This window comes from Megascapheus bottae, chromosome 9 (genome assembly GCF_031878675.1).
Source record: "Megascapheus bottae isolate mThoBot1 chromosome 9, mThoBot2.hap1, whole genome shotgun sequence".
NCBI classification, from domain to species: Eukaryota; Metazoa; Chordata; class Mammalia; order Rodentia; family Geomyidae; genus Megascapheus; species Megascapheus bottae.
The window spans coordinates 68,727,709-68,750,011 of NC_143517.1; the positions used below are offsets into that span (position 1 = coordinate 68,727,709).

At 50.2% G+C, this 22,303-nt stretch overlaps 1 protein-coding gene across 1 annotated transcript in view; it reads left to right on the forward strand.

The window, feature by feature from the left end:
• The window catches only part of Mroh1 (maestro heat like repeat family member 1), a 49,986-nt gene that overhangs the window by 10,895 nt on the left and 16,788 nt on the right, over positions 1 to 22,303 (forward strand). The window contains exons 7-21 of the mRNA XM_090339587.1: positions 2,239 to 2,390; positions 2,870 to 3,010; positions 3,277 to 3,369; positions 5,829 to 5,907; positions 6,974 to 7,087; positions 11,448 to 11,521; positions 15,045 to 15,167; positions 18,862 to 18,969; positions 19,292 to 19,436; positions 19,584 to 19,624; positions 19,909 to 20,050; positions 20,557 to 20,609; positions 20,931 to 21,038; positions 21,202 to 21,321; positions 21,566 to 21,688. Coding sequence (XP_090195713.1) covers positions 2,239 to 2,390; positions 2,870 to 3,010; positions 3,277 to 3,369; positions 5,829 to 5,907; positions 6,974 to 7,087; positions 11,448 to 11,521; positions 15,045 to 15,167; positions 18,862 to 18,969; positions 19,292 to 19,436; positions 19,584 to 19,624; positions 19,909 to 20,050; positions 20,557 to 20,609; positions 20,931 to 21,038; positions 21,202 to 21,321; positions 21,566 to 21,688 — 1,616 coding nt within the window. The remainder of the gene's footprint in view (positions 1 to 2,238; positions 2,391 to 2,869; positions 3,011 to 3,276; positions 3,370 to 5,828; positions 5,908 to 6,973; positions 7,088 to 11,447; positions 11,522 to 15,044; positions 15,168 to 18,861; positions 18,970 to 19,291; positions 19,437 to 19,583; positions 19,625 to 19,908; positions 20,051 to 20,556; positions 20,610 to 20,930; positions 21,039 to 21,201; positions 21,322 to 21,565; positions 21,689 to 22,303) is intronic.

Consider the following 22,303-nt stretch of genomic DNA (forward strand, 5'->3'; position numbering starts at 1 on the left):
AGGAAAACAAAACAACAACAGAAAACCCTCAGAATAATCCAGTCTACCATAAGACAGTAGGAAGGAACAAACTAAGAAATGAAGACACTTTCTAACAAATACAGGTTTCAGAACTGAAACTCTTTTAAGTTTACATTCAAGAGTAGTAGACCAAGCAGGCAGTCTTTGAGACTTGGAGGATGGAGGGGCCCCATTGGGTCTCAGGTGCTTGTGGACCTTAATGGAGTGTATAGAGTCTGTGCTGGTGCATCCAACATGTACACTCTGAAGTTGCCACTGGGAAATGCCATGCTATGGGATGCTATGCCCCTGACTTCTGACACCAGTGCCAAGGACCTAGGAGCCCTGAAATCCCAGGGCGTGAGGAAGTCATCTGACTGGAGAAGAATTCACTAGCGATGCCATTTGCAGGGCTGGAAATGAGACTAAGTCTCTCTCTTTTTTTTTTTTTTTTATTGCCAGTCCTGGGTCTTGAACTCGGGTCCTGAGCACTGTCCTTGGGCTTTCTCAAGGCTGGAGCTCTACCACTTGAGCCACAGCACCATTTCTGGCTTCTTCTATATGGTACCGAGGAATTGAACCCGGTCTTTGTGTATGCTAGGCAAGCACTCTACCACTAGGCCAAACTCCTGGCCCTGAGATTGAGTCTTGAGCCAGTGAGATGGGATGTGCAAGCAGCAAGTGCCATGTACCATTGTTGGGCACTGGAATGTGGCCTTGGAAAGAAGACCACACTGTGAGCTTCCTGCTGTGCATAAAAATGCCTCGTGGCTCTAAATAGTGCCACTCCAGGGCTGGAGGTGCACCTTGGCATTTTCCTTTTGCCACAGGCCCTGCCAGCTCAGAGCAAAAGATGAAGAGACAGTGTCCCACCAGTGTTTTCTGATCTGAGGATGACATCACCTGGAAGTGTTAGTTGGGTTGCTTTGGATTCCTGTCTGAGTAGTCCCCTGGGATTCTGTGGTCTCTTCCTTGATCCAAGGCTTACTCCTGCTGATCATTAGCAGATTTTCACCTGAGCCGGATCCTTGTTAGATCTGTCACCTAGGCTCTGCGGAGCACAGACAGTCATACCTGGCATAGGAGGCCAGTGTCCAGGACTCTACTGTGCTAGCTGTGTCTCCAGTCAGGCTCTAGACTCCAGCCAGGTTGCCCTTTTCTGACAGCCCTGCTTTCCTGGGCCTGCTGCCTGGCTCTGCTCCCTGCAGCTCTGCCACACCCCAGCCTGGAGTGAACACATTTCCTTACTGTTCCTAGACCCAGCACAGCACCCTCTGGACAGTGTGTGGCTGGAGCCTATCAGGCGAAGGTGGACTGATGTTATAGCAGTAGTGAGTAGAGGGTGTAGCAGGAAGGTTGACCTTGAACTCTGTAAGACTGCTGTAAAACCACTAAGGGGGGGAGGGAAACGGGTACCAAGACATGTGAAAGGGTATCAGTGTATGTGAATTAATGCACCTTCTATCTGGCAAATATCATGTAACCCTTTTACTAATTACAATAAAAAAAATATGAAAAAAAAAAAAAAAGAAACCACTAAGGCTGGCAGCAGACACTTCATTGTCTTAGTTCAGGAGGCTGGAAGTCCAAAGTAGGATGCTGATTCCTTTTCGGGGGCTCAGAAGAAGAAAATCCATTTCTGGCTTCTGATTCTGTCTTCCTCTTTGTGTGTGTGTGTAGTGGGTCTTGAACTCATGCAGGCCGAGACAGTTCCTTTCCTCTTTGAACCACACACTCCCTCTGTGCTTTTTTTTTTTTCTTTCAGATAGGGTCTCATTTTTTTGTCCAAGCTAGCCTTGCACCATAATTCCTACCTACCTATTCCTCTTGCCTAGCTGGGATTGTAGATATGCACGCCACACCTGGCCTCTCTAGACGTCTGGTGGTAGTTGTAGACCCCTTGGCATTTGTGCATCCTCTGGTCTCTCTGCCTCTGTTGCACATGGCTGTCCTCTCCCCATGTTTCTTCTTTTCATACCTGACAGTGTCCTGCGGGGTTTGGGACCCCCTTTTCAATATAACCTATCCTAAGTTACATAGCCATCCCATTTCCACCTAAGGACATATGCTGCGTTTCCTGGAAGAACTTGAACTTGAGGAATGCTGATCATCCTGGTATAGCTCTAGAGTCCTCCCTTCCCCAGGAGGGGCATGGTGCAAGTTGTTTAGGGTTTCCAGGGGCAGTACTTGGGAGCAGGGATGGCTCAGGTTACAGCCACTCATTGTGGGCCATCCCAGCTCTCCAGCACTTCAGCGAGAGCACCCTGGAGTACCTGGCCAACCTGGACAAAGCCCCGGACCCCACAGTCAGGAAGGATGCCTTTGCCACTGACATCTTCAGCGCCTACGACATTCTTTTCCACCATTGGCTTCAGACCCGAGATGCTAAGGTACTGTGGTAGCCCTCTAGCAACCTGAAACCTGGGCTTAATGTAGCCACCCTCCCTCCCTAGGCCTGGCCCAGGCTGCAGTGGCTCTTGTGGGCTCTACTCTGCTGGGTAGTCCCGAGTTGGAGAAAGCAGGACAAGCCATCTGCTTGGGCCTGCTGCTATGATGTTATCCTCCATCTAGTACACTACCCACAGTTGGCATTCAGGAGGGGATAAAGGTCTCCATATCTGCCAACCTGTTGGAGAGCTTGTTCTGTTCTCCCTGTAAGTCCTGAGGCTGGGTCACTGTGGTTCTTCTGCTTAGAAGCTCATGGGGTCTGGGGCAGCATTGCCACCTTGCTGCTCCCAGCACTGCCCAGCTCTTTGCCAGTTCACCCTGTAGCTCACCTCTGGCCACTAGATTTACATCCTAGCCTTATTAGGACCCATGGGTGCCTTTGCATTTCATCTAAATGGAAAATCTGGGGTTGTCTTTTCAGCTTCGGCTTGCAGTCGTGGCAGCTCTTGGGCCCATGAGCCACCTACTGCCAAGTGAGAAATTGGAGGAGCAGCTTCCCAAGCTTCTGCCAGGAGTCCTCAGCCTCTATAAGAAGCATGCAGAGACCTTCCAAGTGTCCAAGGTAGGGGCACGCAGGAAGGGCACAGGAACTGAGGACCGTTCTGGCTGGGGCCATGGGGGTGGTCCTGAAATAGGACTGGGTGTGAGTGGTTGGTAATCTACACTTCTCTGCCTGATGTACCCCTTGAATTCTGGAGGTCAAGGTAGAACTTTATGTGAGCCCCAAGCTAGGGGCCCGGGCCTCTTGTGTCCAGCATCCTGTTGCTGTCCATCATCATCCTGGGAGATAGGAGTTGGACTGAAGCCTTCTCCTCCCTGTCCAAGCAGAGCCTGGGCCAGATCCTTGAGGCTGCAGTGAATGTTGGCAGCCGCACCTTGGAGGTTCAGCTTGATGCCCTTCTGGCAGCTCTGCATGTTCAGGTAGGTTACAGAAGGGCACTGTAGGATGGGCGGGGGAGGGTGCAAACATGGATTCAAGTGTTGCAGAGCGGGTCCCCTCAGGAAGTTTCCTCATGAGGGGTACAGGAAACACGATTGTGGGGTTCTGCAGGACCATGGAGTGGGCCTCCTGAGGGAAGCATGGGTGTGGCAGCCTCGTCTAGGCAGCAGTGGCCCTTGCAGTCACATGGAGCCCCAGCATGGCAGGGGAAAGATTAGGTGCTTGGCAAAGTATGGCACTAGAGGCTAACTCAAGAGGTTGCAGAGCTTTGCATGGTTGCTGTGTGGCAGAAGTCCAGAGAGGTCAGGTCTTACTGGATCCCCAAGGGCCTGAGCAAGAGGGCTGAGGAAGAGACCTGGGGAATGCAGTTAGATGTATCTGGCTCAGAAATCTGAGTTTTAGGAATGAGAACAGGGTCCAAGGTTTAGAAGATACATTACAGGAAACACTCTGAGGAAAGGCCTGCAGTTTGCAGTGTGTGGAAGCCACCATGAGCCAGCAGTAGAGCTGTGACTCCATGGGACTTTCTGGGTAAGGGAGAAGAGGGACAGGAAAGTCGCATGCTCCACAGTGGCACTCAGGGCTGCTTTGTGAGAAGTGGTGTAGATTCTTGCCCTGCTCCTTTCCCTGCCCATCTCCTTCATGGGGTCCTTGCCTCACCACATCCTTGCACATAAATTTTTTTTTGGGGGGGGGGCAGGTCATGGGGCTTGAACTCAGGGCTTGGACGTTGTCCCTGAGCTGTTCAGCTCAAGGCCACCGCCCTACCCCTGAGCCTGGGAGTTATCCCTGAGCTCTTCAGCTCTGGACTGCTGTCCTATGCCTGAGCCACAGCCCCGCTTCCCTTTTTCTAGTGATTACTTGGAGATATGAGTCTCAAGGTCTTTAGAGTCTCTAATCTTTAGTGCCCCGGCTGGCTTTGAACTGTGAGCCTTAGATCCCAGCCTCCTGAGTAAGTATGATTACAAGTGTGAGCCACCGCCCCTGGCTCTTGCACATAAATTTGACCTAGCCTGATAGAGACATCCTTGATCCTAGAGACATAAAAGAGAGAAGGCTAAACACATTTAAAAATAATACATGGGGGAAGTAGCACTGTGGTTCAAAGGACAAGGCCCAGGGACAGCGTCTAGGTCCAGAGTTCAAGCCCCATGACCAAAAAAGAAAAAACAAAAACTGGGAATGTGGTAGCGTGCTCACCTAGCATGCTTGAAGCCATGGGTTCCATTCCTTAGAACCACATACACAGAAAAAGGTGGAAATGTCACTGTGGCTCAATTTCTAAGTACTAGCCTAAGCAAAGAAGCTTAGGGACAGTGCCAGGTCGTGAGTTCAAGCCCTAGGACTAACAAATCAAAAAATTGGGGAAAAAAAAAAAGTAGAGCTGGGCACGCCCATAGCTCATGCCTGTAATCTTAGCTACTCTCAGGAGGCTGAGATCTGAGGATCAGGATTTGAAGCTGACCGGGAAGGAAAAGTCTGAAACTCTCTTTATCTACAATGAACCACCAGAACACTGGGAGTGGCCTGTGGCTCAAAGTGGTAGAGCGCTAACTTTGAGGAAAGTCCAAGGCAGTGGGGTGGGGAGGGGGTAGACTCAACTTCCAGAGCCACCAGCAAAAACTTGGGCAATGAGCCAGGGTGATACAGTCAGGCACCACCCACTGAGAACATGATTTCTCCACATGAGCCACGTGGAGCTGTGTCACTGGACTCACATGTGTACTGGGCAGGCTTCCTCCCAGAGCAAGATGGCCCCTGAATCCTAGTGACAAAAGTATGATTCTCAGCTGGGTGCCTGTGGCTCACGTCTGTAACCTAGCTACTTCAGGAAGCTGAGATCTGAGGATTGCAGTTCAAAGCCAGCCTGGTTACTAAAGTCTGTGAGACTTTTCTCACCAGTTATCCACCAGAAAACCAGAAGGGGCACTGTGGCTCAAGGGGTAGGGTGGTAGCCTTGAGCTGAAGAGCTCAGGGACAGCGTCCACGCCCAGAGTTCAAGCCCCACAACTGACCCCCCCCCAAAAAAAATCTGAATAAATGGACTCTAAGTGTTGTGATTCCTGCGACTAGGAGTATGTGCCAAGGGAGTTGGAGACTTCCCTTTCCAGTGAGGTCCTTAGGGTTGGCTGTGTTCTGCTGATGGACAAGAGGGACTTTTCATTGAGGCTAGAGGGCCGCCATGGGTCCCTTCCTTTCCCTAGTTGCCAGTGGCTAAGGTGGATCCAGAGCCCTTGTGCTGAAGAGCAGATGTGTTCTTAGTTAGGGCCTGGGCACTCCTACGTGAGGAGGGGCTAGAAAATGACTTTCCAGAAGCTCTGGGCTCAGCTGCTCAGTCCAGCTAGGGACATATCTTTCTAGCCCAAATAGGCCCCGAAAAGCTAGTGAGAGCTTTCTATAGTGAGTGCTATCTATAGCTTCCATCTGCTTCCTGGAACAGATTTGTGTGCCTGTGGAATCCAGTAGCCCCCTGGTGATGAGTGGTCAGAAGGAAGTTCTACGCTGTTTCACTGTGCTGGGTGAGTAGCTGAGGGGGGAGTATCTGTGGACAAAGTGGCCCTTGGAGGACCTGCTGAGGCTAGTTACCCTCATGTGTAGAAGGAGGGAGCAGCTGTGCGTTTGTGGAGGTGGGTAAAGGGGTTTTTCATTGAGTACCAGTGCCCATGCCCTGAGTTCAAGCCATAGGACCATCACTACAGTAAACAAAAATGGTCTAGACCAAAAAAAAAAAAAAAGTAGTAGGGGAGGCAGGGGGAAAACAAAAGGTAATAAAAAAGGAAACAAGTAGAAAATCTACCTCTGTCTGAGTCTCCAGGAACCACACTCAGGGTCTGTTCTCAGCTGAAACCCTAAACTCTTATTGCCATGTGCATGCACGTGCTGGCCTTGTTCCCATTCTTCCCCTGCTCAGCCTTAACCCCTCTTTCATGGCCTGTTCCTTTGCACCTCTCATTCGGGCTTCTAGACCTGGCCATCAGTGAGGCGTCCCTGACAGCTAGAGAGACTCATGTCTGCCAGGGCCCTCACTGCCAGCCCTGTTCCTGTCAGCTGCACCTGGTTGGGCCTGCTTGTCAGGTAGATAATATGGCCTTCCAGCTGTCTTAGGCCAGTGGCAACAACATCCACCTGGCCCAAGGAGGGTGGGGAGGTCAAGAGACTGTTCACGTGGCCCTGGGTGTGGTAGAAGGAGGACATGTCTGACAGGTACCCAGGCTGACCTTCACTGTCCTGATTAGAGCCGGAAGGGATACTGAGAGACCCCGTGAAGACTCATGAGTTTGAGAAACTAAAATGGCTCACAGATCCTGGGTCTGAGTCTCAGTGCACTAAATAGTACCGACCTGTTTGTGCCAGACGTGTCTGAGTTCCAACCCTCATCGTAGACGAGCACCCCAAGAAGGCACCCAGGTTTAACTGCTTGGTCAGGGAGTTACAGCTTCCCACAATCCCACAGTGAGTCTTTCCTCCTCTTCCGTGTCGGGAAGCCCTGTGTACAGGATGACCAGACAGACAGGCTTGAGTACAGGCATGGAGCAAGGAACAGAGACCATTAGGAACAGTGTCTAACATGCGTGTTGCTCATAGCCTGCTGCTCACCTGACCGCCTGCTGGCCTTTTTGCTGCCCAGGCTGGACAATAATAACGAGAGGCTCCGTGTGGGCACCCTACAGATCCTGAGGCATGTCATCAACTCAGCGGGTGAGTAGACCTGGGGCTGGGCACCTATGTACGTCATGTCCCTGATGAAGGTGTGCTGGGAAAGTTGGGTGGGTACCGTCCATCTTCATTTATTATTTTTTTGTGGGTCATGGGGCTTGAACTCTGTGCCTGGGCGCTGTCCCTGAGCTCTTCAGCTGAAGGCTACCACCCTAACCTTGAGCCACAGCCCCAATTCCCGTTTCCTAATGATTAATTGGAGATAAGAGTCTCTCGGCTTTGTAGTGGCTTTGTAATGCTTGGCTGTCTTTGAACCGAGACCCTTAGATCTCAGCCTCCTGAGTGAGTAGTGAAGGTTACAGGCGTGAGCCCCTGTGCCCAACCCATCCATCTTTTAGATGACAAGGCACTCTGCTTTGAACTCTTCATTTTTGTTTTTGTGATTCTGGGAAATACCCCATGGCCTTGTGCATGCTTGGCAAGTGTTTTATCATTGATCTAAATTTCCTTCTTTAAAGGCTAATTGATGAGCCACCTGCCTGGAAAAGGTGGTCACGTGTTTACATGTGTCTTTGTTTTTCACATTCTGTCACAGGAGGGCATACAGTGGGTGGTGGTAGAATATGAGTTGGAGAAAAATAGGGCCCTTTGATAAGGCTCGTGGGGCTGTAGAAGCCTAATGCACTAGAAATGGAATGTTCAAGAGATTTTTTTTTTCTGTTTTTGTACACCTACTACAGTTTGACCTCAGGGTCGTAAGTGTCTGCCCTTTGACTTAAGGCTTGTGCTCTGTCACAGGCTGAATTTTTTTTTCTATATTTCAGCTCTATTCCAAAATAAAAATTTAAAAATCAAGCTGGGTACCATTACAAGCTGGCTCATGCTTTTCATCTTAGCTACTCAGAAGGCTGAGATGTGAGGATAATTCAAAGCCAGCCCAAACAGAAAAATCCTCAAGACTAACCAACAGAGTGAGAACTAAACCAGGTGCCAGTGGCTCAAGCCTGTAACCCTAGTTACTCAGGAGGCTGAGAGCTGAGTAAAGATCGTGATTTGAAGCCAGCCCAGGCAGGAAAGTCTGTAGGACAATTACCTCCAGTTAATGACTAAAACACCCAAAAGGGTTTAGCTGTGGCTCAAGTGACAGAGCATCAGCCTTGAGCTAAAAAGCTCAGAGACAGCACTCAGGTCCTGAGTTCAAGCTCCACAACTGACCACCCCCCCCCCCAAAAAAAAATATCAGAAGTCTTGTCCTGAAACTCCTCTTAAACCCAGAAGCTCCAAGCCACCTAATAGCAAAGTGGTAGAAATTCTAGTAACAGTTCCCATCTTTATTTCTGTGCCTTGAAAAAAAAAAAACAGAAGAAAATGGGGGAAAAGAAAGTTTCTGGATGCAGTGGCTCATACCTGTAATCCTAACTACTGAGGAAGCTGAGATCAAGGTTCAAAGTCAGCCCGGGCACAAAAGGACCTTAGACGCGTGTCTCTAATTAACTCCTAGAAAACGGGAAGTGGGGCTTGGCTGAAGGATAGGGCCGTGTCCTTGAGCTGAAGAGCTCAGGCACAATGCCCAGGCTGAGTTCAAGCTCCATGACCCATGAAAGAAAAAAAATAGTTAAGTGCATAGCTGCCATGATTCTTTGGGGGAAGGGGTAAGTCCCCCCTTTCTATTTAATACAAGCTCACCTTTAAATACAGACACATGTAGCCACAGTGGCTCATGCCTGTAATCCTAGCTACTCAGGAGGCTGAGATCTGAGAATCTCAGTTCAAAGCCAGCCTGGGCACTAAAAAATCCATGAGACTTACCTCTAATTAACCACCAGAAAATCAGAAGTGACACTGTGGCTCAAGGGGGTAGGGTAGTAGCCTTGAGCTGAAGAGCTCAGGGACAGTGCCCAGGCCCAGAGTTCAAGTTCCACAACTGACAGAAAAAAAACAAACAAATATCGTTACATAGTAAACGTTAATAAATGTACAATTGAGAGGTACTGGTGACTCATTCCTGTTATCCTTGCTACTCAGAAGCCTACAATTCTTAGGATTAGAGTTTAAAACTAGAGTTCAAAACTAGTATGGGCAGAAAGTGGGAGTTTGGTTCAAGTGGTAGATTGCCAGCCTTGAGTGGGGAAAAAAAAAGAAAACAAGCAAGACTGCAAAGCCCTGAGTTCAAGTCCCAGTACTAGCAAAAAATAAAATAACATGGAGTGTTCTTTGAGGAAGACATCCTACTCTTTACTACTGCATCTCCTAAGCTCTGTATACCTGAGGCCTTCCCACTAGGCTGGGGGAGGTGACGCCAGGTATGTGCAGAAAGTAGGGTATTTGTCTTGGGGTTGCAACCGTTAAATGAGGTGTAGTATGTATGCATACATAGTGATAATTGACTCCCTTGAGTCAACCCCCCTAATTGTTAGGGAGCAGAGGGGAACAATAAGTATTCTGTTAACACATTTCCAGGGCCTTAAGCTTTTAGTGTCCAAACAGCATACCTAGTGCAGTAACTTCTACCTTTGTCTTGCCTTAACTGATCTTTCCAGGGTCCAGCATTCCCTGACCTCAAAGCTTGGCGCTAAAAGTTCACAACAGAGCTACAGCTCTACTTCTGGGTTTTGTTTTTGTTTGCTTGCTTGTGTGTTTGAATGGTTAATTGGAAGTAGGAGTCCATGGGTACTTTTCTGCCCAGACTGGCTTTGTCCTCAGAGGTCAGCTTCCTGAGTAGCTAGGATTACAGTCCTAAGCCACCGCATCTGGCTCTAGGCTAGCTTTGAACCTGGTCCTCCGATGTCAGCCTCTTGAGTAGCTAGGAACACAGGCATGAGCCACTGGTACCCAGCTGTCTTAGATTTTTAATTTTTTTTTCATTTTTGGGTATTGGATTCAGGGCCTAGGTGCTGGTCCCTGGACTCTTGTTCAAGAGTAGCTCTTCCCTGGGTGCAGTGGTTCATCCCTGTAATCCTAGCTACTCAGGAGACTGAGATCTGAGGATCGTGGTTGAAAGCCAGTCAGGGCACTAATGTCTGTGAGACTCCCATCTCCAATTAATCACCAGGAAACCGGAAATGGCACTGTAACTTAAGGGCTAGGGCTGTAGCCTTGAGCTAAAGAGGTCAGGGATAGTAGTTCAAGCCCCAGGACCAACTAAAAAAAAAAAGATTAGCTCTTTACCACTTTGAGCCACAGCTCCACTTCCAAGTTTTTTTTTTTTTTTTTTTTTTTTGCCAGTCCTGGGCTTGAGCTCAGGGCCTGAGCACTGTCCTTGGACTTTCTCAAGGCTAGAGCTCTACCACTTGAGCCTCAGCACCACTTCTGACTTTTCTATGTATGTGGTACCAAGGAATCGAACCCGGGTCTCCATGCATGCTAGGCAAGCACTTTAACCACTAGGCCAAACTCCCGGCCCATCCACTTCCAGTTTTATGGTGAGTAATTGGCTATAAAAGTCTCATGGAAGCCAGGCGTGGTGGCTCCTACCTGTAATCCTAGCTACTCAGGAAGCTGAGATCTGAGGATCAAGATTCAAAGCCAGCCCGGGCACAAAAGGATTTGAGACTCTTATCTCCAATTAACCTCTAGAAAACAGGAACTGGGGCTTGTCTCAAGGGTAGGGTGGTAGCCTTGAGATGAAGAGCTCAAAGACAGTGCCCAGGCCCAGGGATAGGGCAATAGCCTTCAGATGAAGAGCTCAGGGACAGCGCCCAGGCCGAGTACAAGCCCCGTGACCCACCAAAAAAAAAAAAAAAAAAGAGAGTCATGGATGCTGAGTACTGGTGGCTCATGCCTATAATCCTAGCTAGTCAGCCTGAGGATTGCAATTCAAAGCCAGCCGGGGCATGAAATTCCATGAGACTGTGTGTGTGTGTGTGTGTGTGTGTGTGCGTGTGTGTGCGTGTGTGTGCGTGTGTGCGTGTGTGCGTGTGTGCGTGTGTGCGCGCGCGTGTGCGGTATGCGTGTTGTGTGATGGGGTTTGAGCTCTTCAGCTCAAGGCTACTTCCCTACCCTTGAGCCAAGCCCCACTTTCCATTTTCTAGTGGTTAACTGGAGATAAGAGTCTCAGGTCTTGGGCCGGGAGTTTGGCCCAAGTGGTAGAGTGCTTGCCTAGCATGCTAAAGACCTGGGTTCGATTCCTCGGTGTCACATACATGGTGGGGGGAAAAACCCTGTAAGTGGTGCTGTGGCTCAAGTGGTAGAGTGTTAACCTTGAGAAATCTCAGGGACAGTGCTCTGGCCCTGAGTTCAAACTCCAGGACTGGCAAAAAAGATAAAAGGCGTGTGCCTATCTTCCTACTTTGTGGAAAGCCATGCAAGGCTGGATCTCTTGAGGAATGATTTTAGACAGAAGCAAACACAGTGTCTAGTCCTGTCTCAGCAGAGACTAAGCTGTCTTGTTTATTTCCTGCAGCTGCCCAGATGGAAGTTAAGAAACCCTTTATCCTCTCTTCCATGAAGCTTCCTCTTTTGGACACTAACAGCAAGGTAAGCTGGACAAGCCAGCCCAGTCCCCAGCAAGAAACAGACATAAGGAGAGCAGCCAGGCAAGACTAGAAGTGCTTCCCTTCTGGTGAAGTGAAGTGGGTTTGTGCCAGCGGCACATGGGTATGTATACACTCAGACCTGCATCTTTCCACACCATGCCTTGATATGGAACACGACCACCTCACAGCTGGCATCTGTCAGACCCAGAGGTTTACTCTCAGGTTCAGCCCTTTACCAGTACTCGGTGAACCCAGGAAGCAGTTACACTCATAGTACTTTATTACAGGGAGAAGATTCAAGTTAAAATAATCTGGGCAGGGGCCGGGAGTGTGACCTAGTGGTAGAGTGCTTGCTTAGTCTGTGCAAAAACCCGGGTTGGATTCTTCCGTAATATGTATATAGAAAAAGCCAGAAGTGGTGCTGTGGCTCAACTGGTAGAGCTCTAACCTTGAGAAAGCGCAAGGACAGTGTTTAAGCCCTGAGTTCAAGCCCCAAGACTGGTGAAGTGTGTGTGTGTGGTGGGGGGGGAGAGATCTGAGGATTCAAAGCCAGCCTGGGCAGGAAAGTCTGTGAGACTCTTATTTCCAGTTAACCACTAAGAAACCAAAATGGAACTGTAGCTCAAAGCAAAAGAGCACTATAGGCTGAGAAGGTGGCTTAGTGATAGAGTGTTTGCCTAGCATGCATGAAGTCCTCCGCTCAGTTCTCCAGTATGATATATACAGAAAGTGCCAAAGTGGTGCTGTGGTTCAAGTGGTAGATTGCTAGCCTTAAGCAAAAGAAGCTCAGAGACAGAACCCAGACCCAGTGTTCAAGCTCCAGGAATGGCAAAAAAAAGTAGAAAAGCACTAGCCTTAAGCAAAAAATCTTAGGAACAGTGGAGAGAGAAGAGAGGGGGTGGGGAGAAACACCAAAACAAAAAACAAAACCCTGTGGAGGGTCCGTGATCATAGCCTAGTGGTAGAGTGCTCGCCCAGCATGCATGAAGCCTTGTGTTCTATTCCTTAGTACCATATACACACAAAAAAGTGGTGTGTGGCTCAAGTGGTAGAAGGCTGGCCTTGAGAAAGCCCAAGGCCAGTGCCCAGGCCCTGAATTTAAGCCCCAGGACTGTCAAAAAACAAAACCAAACAAAAACTAGGGAAATCTAGGCAGATCAGACCTACAGTTGTCCTTGGGCTTGGGGAGGGACCATGTTAAGCACTCTTATCTGTCCAAGAGTGCTCCTCAGCCTTTGTATCTTGAGTCCTCACTGGAGCCCTGTTCTGTGACCTGCTTGGTCACCCATGTGGTCACGTTCTGCGTCTAGGGCTTATGCCATGTGGCTCAGGCTGAGTCACATCCTTAGACCATGCAGCTTTTTTTGTTGGTAGTGGTCATGGGGCTTGAACTCTGGGCCTGGACTTTGTCCCTGAGCTCTTCAACTCAAGGCTACTGTCCTTGAGCCTCAGCCCCACTTCCTATTTTGTTTAGTTTTGTTTTGTAGTGATTAATTGGAGATAAGAGTCTCTCAGTCTTTGGTGCCCGGGCTGGCTTTGAACCTCGATCCTTAGATCTCAGCCTCGAAGCAGCTAGGATTACAGGCATGAGCCACTGGGCTGAGACTGTAGCTACTCTTACGCGATAGGACATCCCAAGGTCTTATGCAGAGCCTGACCCCAGAATCACAAGTCAAGGTCTGGGAAAGGTGGATCCTTCAGGGCCCCAGGCTAGCGGAGCTACCTCTGTTGTTGCTTCCTTGCTCCAGAGCAGCAGTGGCGAGACTCTTGAGGGTTGCTGAAACCTTTGTATTGACTGGCCCACTCCTTGAGACCACTTATGCATCTGTTGTATTTACCTAGAAGCCATCGATACAGATCCCTAGCCACAGCTAGGGATATTTAGAGTTGTTCTCCACACCCCAGACAGGGCCCTGAAGGAAGCTTGTTACAAGTGTCTGAGCTGTGTGACAGTTCTTAGCATTAAGGGAGCAAATGTGTGGTTAGCTAAGGTAGTCAGCTTCCTTCACAGATGGCCTTCTAGCTGTGTAAGAGGATAGACATGAGTGGGGACTGGGGCGGGGGGAGAGATTTGTACCTGTTGTGGGGCTTGAACTCCGTTTGGATGCTGTCCTTGAACTTTTTATTTTTAGCTCAAGGCTAGCCCCCTATCACTTAAGCCACAGCTTCACTTATGGCTTTTTTGGTGATTAATTGAAGATAAGAGTCTTAAGAGTCTCCTGCCTGGAGATCAAACTTTGATGCTCAGCTTTCAGCCTCCAGAGTAGCTACAATGACTGGTGTGTCACCTGGATGTGATGCCCAGCTTTGGAGCAGTTATCTTTGGTGATATCAGGAGCAGAGGCATGCCCAGGAAAAGGAAGATCCTGTGCAAAGGCCTGAGGCTGGGGACAAAAGCTAGCATATGTGTGCTAAAGTTGGACTGGAGGGCTAGAGGAGAGGCTGGATTGGTGGGAGAACTGGCTGTGACCATGTTTTACTTGCTGCGCATTCAGATCACTGGGTGTTACGGGTGGGGGTGGACATGCAGGCTGAGAACTCGGGACATTGCCTGGGATGTTAAGCAGAGCCATGGCACACTCCAGGAAGCCTGTGGCTTTCACATGAGAGAGTCCAGCCTTGAAAGACACCAGTTCCAGAGCCCAAGGCCAGGTAGACACCAGCCAGTGGAGAGGGACATATTTGGCAGTAAGAGGCTGTGATTGTGGTATCAGGACAGGGCGGTAGCTGGTGTTCTAGAGACTAGTGGAAAGCTGAGAGCATGGCCTAGTGGTAGAGTGCTTGCCTATCATGCATGAGGCCCTGGGTTTGAGTCCCTGGTGGTGTCACATACATAGAAAAAGCTACACATGGTGCTGTGGCTCAAATGGTAGAGCACTAGTCTGTTGTTGTTGTTTTTGGCCAGTCCTGGGGCTTGAACTCAGGGCCTGAGTGCTGCCCTTGGGCTTTCTCAAGGATAGAGCTGTACATTTGAGCCACAGTATCACTTCCAGCTTTTTCTGTGTACTTGGTACTGAGGAATCAAACCCTTGTCTTTGTGCATGCTAGGCAAGCACTCTACCACTAGGCCAAACTCCCAGCCCAAGAACAGTGATCTTGAGAAAGCCCAAGGACAGTGCTCAGGCCCTGAGTTCAAGCCCCAGGACTGACAAAGGGAAAAAAAAAAAAAAAAAAAAAAGGCTGGAGGACAGAAGAATGGACAGGAGAGTTTGGGATGGGTACTCCCTTCAACAGATCTGAACAGATCTGCTGTCAGTGACTTCTGAGGGGCCTGGAGAAGGGGTCTGTAGTGGACAAGAGGGAAAGCCTTCTACAGGCCTGTGCATTACAAGCTAGCCAGAAGCTGCTGCCTCAGAGCTAAGAAAACGATATGAAGGCCTGGGACTGAACAGAGGCAGGAGATGACAGATGTGGCATGGGTTTGGGCACAGGAATAGGTGTCTGCAGCATACTCCAGGTCGGGGAGGAGTGACGCTGTCTGTGCTCCGTCTGTGATCCCTCTTGACCGCGTTCATTCTGGGCAGGTGAAACGGGCTGTGGTGCAGGTGATCAGTGCCATGGCCCACCACGGCTACCTGGAACAGCCCGGAGGTGAGGTGATGGTGGAGTACATCATGCAGCAGTGTGCGCTGTCCCCCGAGCAGGAGGTAAGGCCCGCCCCTTCACCCACCACTGTTGCTCTGGCAGCTGCCAAGGTCCTCAGCCCAAACTCTGTTGGCACCAGTCCCTAGGAGCTGCTGGCTCGGCAGTGCATGGCCTCTGTGTACCAACATTCCTTGTGGTTTCTGAGTTTCCTGAGTCCACTCAGCAGCTTCCTACACTCAAGCAAAAGCAGAGAGCAGAGATTTTGTTTTCCTTGGGGATATTCTATTTACAAAGTTAATAAGGGGAGCTAGGTGCTGGTGGCTCACATCTGTAATCCTTGCTTCTCAGGAAGCTGAGATCTGAGGATCATGATTCAAAGCCAGCCTCGGCAGAAAAGTCCATGGGACTTCTTTCTCTAATAAACTACTCAGAAAAAGCTGAAAGTGGTACTTGGCTCAATTGGTAGAGTGCTAGTTTTGTGCAGAAAGTGGCTCAGCGACAGTGCCCAAGGCTTAAGTTCAAACCCCAAGACTGGCCAAAAGAAAAAAAAAGAGGGCAAGGGAAAATGTACAAACAGACCACAGGTAGGTGTTGGAGATATAGATTAGTTGTTAGCATGTGGGAAGTTAGGTTGGAATTAAGTTCAACATTTTGAATGGCATGAAAATTAGTGAAGTTCTGTGTGGGTTTTTTTTTTTTTTTTTTTTTTGCCATTTCAAACCCTATAACCAACCAAAAAGAAAAGACAATTCCTCTTATTTCCATTTCTTGGAGTTCTCCTCAAAAAACATTATTTTATATGAACAGATGCACAGATGCTTTGTTCCTTTTGTGTTCCTCCGAGAGTGACCTCCTCTGATCTCATTTTCCAGTGTATTTTAGATTAGCTTTCACATATGAAAGCATGCATCATTTGCCTCTGAGCTTGGCTTATTTTACTTGATATAGCTTGTTCTAAGTCCATCCATTTCCCTGCTGCAAATGACATAATATTATTCTTCCTAATTGCTGTGTAAAATTCCATTGTTTATAGGTACACACATTTTTTTTTTTGCCAGTACTGGAGCTTGAACTCAGGGCCTGGGCACTGTCCTTGGGCTTTCTCAAGGCAAGAGCTCTACCACTTGAGCCATAGCACCACTTCTGGCTTTTTCTATGTCTGTGGTATCAAGGAATCAAACCTGGGTGTTTGTGCATGCTACGCAAGCACTACCACTAGGCCAATTTGTTTTTTGCACTCATCTGTGGTAGGGCATCTGGTCTGTTTGCGTAGCTTGGCTATTATGAATAGTGTTGCAGTAAGTGTGGATGTGTAAGTGTCTTATGGTATCCTGGCTTGTGAGGTTCTGTATAGCTGCCCAGGAGTGGCATGGCTGGGTTGTAGGGAAGATCTATGTTAGTTTTTTGAGGACCCTCCAGACTGCTGTCCAGAGTGGTTGCACTAATTTCCATTCCCACCAAGAATACAGTTGGGTTCTGTTTTCCCCACATCCCCTCCAACTGTTCATGTTGGAATTCATGATGCTGGTCAGTCTAACTGGGGTGAGACTGAATCTCAGGGTTGTTTTGATTTGCATGTCCCTCCTGAGCAGCAGTGATGAGCACTTCCTCGTGTGTTTCCTTGCCATGTGTTACCTCGTCGTCTGAGTAGTCTCTCCTTAGCTCCTTTGCCCATTTAGTGATGGATTTATTAGCTTTGGGAGGGGTTTCTTGAGCTTTTTGTATATTGTCTGATGTATTGCTGGTAAAGATCTTCTCCCAGTTTGTTGGCTGCCTTTCTAGTTTAGTAGTAACTATGTCTTTTGCTATTTGTAACCTTTTATTTTGGAGATTGGTTCTTTTTTGTTGTTGTTGTTGTTCTGTTTTGTTGCTGAGGATTGAACTCGGAACTTCGTACTTGCTAGGCAAGTGCTCTTCCACTTAGCTAAGTGTTCCCTCAAACCTTTTATTTTAATCATAATCCCATTTGTCAAATCTCTCTCCTATTTGCTGGTCCCTGGGAGTCTTTTCAGAAAGTTTCTGCCTGTGTCTACAGGTGCTAGTGTTTTTCTAATCCCTCCTGCAGGGATTTCTGTGGTTCAGGTCTGACAGTGACATCTTTGGTCCACTTTGAATTGATGTTAGTGCATAGTGACATACAGGGAATTTTTTATTTTTATTTATTTATTTGTGTGTGTGTGTGTGGGGGGGGGATTGTGGGGCTTGAACTCAGCCTGGGTGCTGTCTCTGAGCTCTTCAGCTCAAAGCTACCACTCTACCCCTGGGCCTGGACATTGTCCTTGAACTCTTCAGCTCAAGGCTATCGCCCTACCATTTGAGCCACAGCCCCACTTCTGGTTTTCTAGTGCTTAGCTGGAGATGAGTCTCACCCAGTTTAGTGCCCAGGCTGGTTTTGAACTGCAGTCCTCACATCTCAGCTTCCTGAGTAGCTAGGATTATAGACATGAGCCACCAGGACCGGCTTGTACTTTTTTTTAACCAGTCCTGGGGCTTGAACTCAGAGCCCTACCCTGGAGCCAAGCCACAGGGCCACTTCCCATTTTCTAGTGGCTAATTGGAGATAAGAATCTCAGGACTGGGGCTGGGAGTTTGGCCTAGTGGTAGAGTGTTTGCCTAGAATGCATGAAGACCCAGGTTCGATTCCTCAGTACCACATACATAGAAAAAAGCCAGATGTGGTGCTGAGGCTCAAGTGGTAGAGCTCTAGCTTTGAGAAAGTCCAAGGACAGTGCTTAAGCCCTGAGCTCAAGCCCAGGACTGGGGGCAAAAAAAAAAAAAAGAATCTCAGGACTTCAGTGTCAGAGTTGGTGTTGTCACTAAGCTTTTTCTGCTCAAGGTTAGTACTCTACCACTTTGAGCCCTAGTGTTATTCCAGTTTTCTGGTGGTGAATTAGAGATAAGAATCACATGGACTTTCCTGCCCAGTCTGTCTTTGAACTCGATTCCTCAGATCTTAGCTACCTGAGGTGCTAGCATTACAGGCGTGAGCCTTGGGCCCTCAGTTAGAAGTCATTTTCTTCTTTCTTTCTTTGCCAGTCCTGGGCTTGAGCTTAGGGCCTGAGCACTGTCCTTGGGATTTGTCAAGGCTAGAGCTCTACAGCATCACTTCTGGCTCCTTTCTATGTGTGTGGTACCGAGGAATCAAACCCAGGTCTTTGTGCATGCTAGGCAAGTACTCTACCACTAGGTCAAACTCCCAGCCCATCTTTCCTTCTTTCTCTCTCTCTTTTTTTGCCAGTCTTGGGAGCTTGAACTCAGGGTTTGATTATTGGTTTGTTCAAGGCTAGAGCTCTACCACTCGAGCCACAGCACCACTTCTGGCTTTTTCTGTGTATAGTACCAAGGAATTGAACCCAAGGCTTTATGCAAGCACTCTACCACTAAGCCACATTCGTAGCCCCATATGCATATGTGTGTGTGTGTGTGTGTGTGTGTGTGTACATATTGGTATTGGGGCTTGAACTCAGGGCCTGGGTTGCTATCCTTTAGCTTTATGGTTAAAGATTGCTGCTCTGCCACTTGAGCCACAGTTCTACTTTCAGCTTTTTGGTAGTTAATTGGAGATAAAAATCTCAGTCTTTTCTGCATCAGGATGGCAAACCACCATCCTTAGATCTCAGCCTGAGTAGCTGGGAATACAGGCGTGCGCCACCGACTTCGGCAGGTTTGCCGGCTTCCCTCCCTGCCCCCACGTCTGGCTAACTTATTACCTGGGCAGCCATCCATGTGATGTGTTTCCTCTTGCCTTTTCGGAAGCCTGAGCAGCCAGGAGCTGACGGGGAGGACCAGGTGACAGACAGCGTGCGGGCTGTCAGTGTTCGTACCTTGTACCTGATCAGCAGCACCGTGGAGAGGATGAGTGACGTGAGTACAGCGCCTCCATGAGTCCTTGAGCTCCGTGCCCACTGCTTCTTGCTCTCCCAGGGTTTCCTTTCCTTCCCTGGGACTTGGCACTCCTCTACCCTGCCCTGGGTGACAAGTAGACAGTAAGGCGTCCGGGGCAACAGCTGGCTAGCACTGTGAGGTCTCAGCCTCAGCAGGACCACCTGCTCAAGCCTCCGTTCCTCAGAGGCAGTCCTGCCCCTGCACCTGCCCCTGCAACCAGAAAGTGACCCTCTGAGCGGCTGGTTGTCCTGGAGGCAGCCCTTCTCCACTGCACAGCAGACAAGGGCTCTCTGCTCCCCAGGTCCTGTGGCCATACCTGCTCGAGTTCCTCACCCCTGTGCACTTCACTGCGGCCCTGACCCCGCTCTGCCGGAGCCTGGTGCATCTGGCTCTGAAGAGACAAGAGGCGGGGGCAGATACCTTCTTGGTCCAGTATGACACCCACGGTGCGCAGGCCCCACTCCCTGCATCTCATCTCATCTTGCACTTGACCACCTCCCAGCTGTTGGCCCCTGTGCAGGACTCCCAGCTGTGCACTGTGCATAGCCCTGAGTGCAGCCTCACTCAGTACCTGTTTCATGTCTCTTGTCCAGCAAACCTCCCATCTCCTTACGCTGTGACCACGAGACTGCTGGTAAGGGAAGCATCGTTCTTTCCAAGCACACTGGTTGCGCCCCTCGAGGGGAGACATGTGTCAGTCATTTCCCTGGTGCCTCTGAAGAGGTCAGGAGAGTTCCGGGCTCCCTCTGTCCCATGCCTGCGGGTTGCGTGCAACTCTTGCTGCCTTCTTAGCATGGAGTGTTCCACCACACACCATCCAGGCTTCTGTGTGCCAGCCCTGGGGGCCGTTCTGTTGCAACTTCAGCTGGAGGCTCAGGAGTGAGCACGGGAACCAGCTCCTATCTCGCACCCCCTTAGGTTGTGTCTTCTAACCCCTACCTGGGGGACGGGCGGGGGTCAGCCGCTCTACGCCTCCTGAAGGTGCTGCATGGAGGCATCCACCCTTTGCTGGGTCAGCGGTGGGAGACAACTGTGCCTCTGCTGCTGGAGTACCTGGATGGTAAGACCAGAGGATGATGGGCCCATGGTCCTAGAGGAGAAGGGTTTACCGTTGACCCAAGCCCCACGTGGGCCAGGTGGCATGAGGGCTTGCTGGTGTAGACCAGGGTTTTATGAATTTTACAGGTCTGGCTATAGTGAGGTGACAGTGGCTCACGCCTGTCATTGTGGCTGCTCAAGAGGCCGAGACTCCAAACCAGCCAAGTCAAACAAACCGAGACTCTTATCTGCAGTTAGGCAGTTAAAAGCCAGCACTAAAGGCATGGCTAACTGGCAGAGCCAGCTCCAGCTGTGAGCATAGAAGCCTAGTAAGATAGTAAGAGCGCAAGACCTTGCATTGCAGCCCCAGCGAATAGCTGGAAAGGCTGGGGAAGCGTAGGGTGAGTGTCGGGGAGGGGGGGAGGGGCAGCTCAAGGCTTCGCAGGGTGCTGTGGCTCACGTGTGCGCGTGTATGCCTGGGACGGGCCTGCTTGGCAGGACCCCGGCTAAGGAGGCATGTTGTTTCAGAGCACACTGAGGAGACACTGTCACAGAAGGAGTGGGAGGAGAAGCTGCTGGTGGTGAGCGGGGGTGGGGGGGGCACTGAGGGCTGGAGACTCCTGGGCAGGGTGGGCAGGGGCAGCGGCAAGGGCCAGCTTTAAAGATGACATGATGGGGCTCCCATCCTCTACCGCCACCAAAAGGAGGGGCTTTGGGCCACCCTGGCCACCGAGCTTTCTCTCCCCTCTTCTCTGGCCCAGAGCCATCTGTGCCCTGAGCCTGCTGCATGGCTGCCTCAGCTCAGAGCCTGCTGCTTGGCGACCAGGTGGCGCCCCCTTCTGTTGTCATGCAGTCATGTGGCCAGCTGCAGGCCCCTTCCTCACTGGTGCCCTCATGCACAGTTCCTGCGGGACACGCTGGCCGTTGTTTCTGACAACACATGGATTTGCCAGTTGAGCCAGGAGATGTGCAAGCAGCTGCCCTGTTACAGCAAGACACCCCAGGAGAAGGTGAGGGCAGATCTTGGCATGGGCTTTGGCCTTGGCTCCTTGTCTGCCTCCCATGACCCTGGTTGACCCTGGAGGTCCTGGGAGAGCACAGAAAGGAAGGCTATGCCCCTGCTCACAGTGGCCGGCAATCACCGACAGCTTGTATTCTCTGACTTGGTTTCAGAACTTCCTCTATAAATGCATAGGAACTGCCCTGGGTGCTGCTTCAAGCAAGGAGGTGGTGGGAAAACACCTTCGGGAGCTGCTGGAGACAGCCAAGTACCAAGAGGATGCTGAGCGGGAGGTGCAGGCTGCTGTTGGGGTTGCCTGTCAGTGGCCATCACTGACCTGTGTGTGTGTGCACGCGCGCGCATGCATAGATGTGTGCATGTAGATGCAAGTGTGTGTGTGTGTGTGTGTATGCGCGTGCACACGTGGATGGTATACCCTCTGCACCACATGTGCACACGCGTTCACGCATGTGTCCGTAGCACACGGGTGTGTGTGGCCTTCCTGCCCAAGAGTGAGCACCCCATGGGCCTCTGCAGGGCCTCGCCTGCTGCTTTGGGATCTGTGCCATCGCCCACCTCGAGGACACCCTGGCCCAGCTGGAGGACTTCGTGAAGTCTGACGTGTTTCGGAAGTCAGTGGGCATCTTCAGCATTTTCAAGGTATGGAGGGCTGCTCGACACAGCAGTGCTTGGTGATCTTCCCCTGAGGTCAGCTCTGTCTCTTCAGCACACTAAGGCCCGAGGCTGAGTATTCTGTGCTCAGTGTAGAATAAGAAGCCAGCATCTTGTACTACTGCTACGTGTGTGTGTGTGTGTGTGTGTGTGTGTGTGTGTGTGTGTGTGTGAGAGAGAGAGAGAGAGAGAGAGAGAGAGAGAGAGAGAGAGCGCGCGAGCGAGCGCGCGCGCGCGTCCTGGGGCTTGAAATTGGGGTCTGGATACTGTGCCTGCTCATGGCTAGTGTCCTGCTGCTTAAGCCACAGCTGTACTTCTGGCTTTTTTTTCTTTTTTTGGTGGGTCATGGGGTTTGAACTCGGCCTGGGCATGAGACACTTGCACCCAGCTTCTGTAGCAGCTTGCTTTTTGTGCTTCCTTGAGCACCAGCTCCGCCCCCAGAAGAGGAATCCTAAGAGGACTCTCCCAAAGCAGACGACCCGGTGACAGAGGTTGCTCCAGTTGTGAGTGGTGACAGGCACCCTCGTTGGCAGGTGGTGTGTCATCTTTCCATGGCTGTGATAAATCAACTTTAAGGAGGAAAGATGTATATTGGCTCATGGT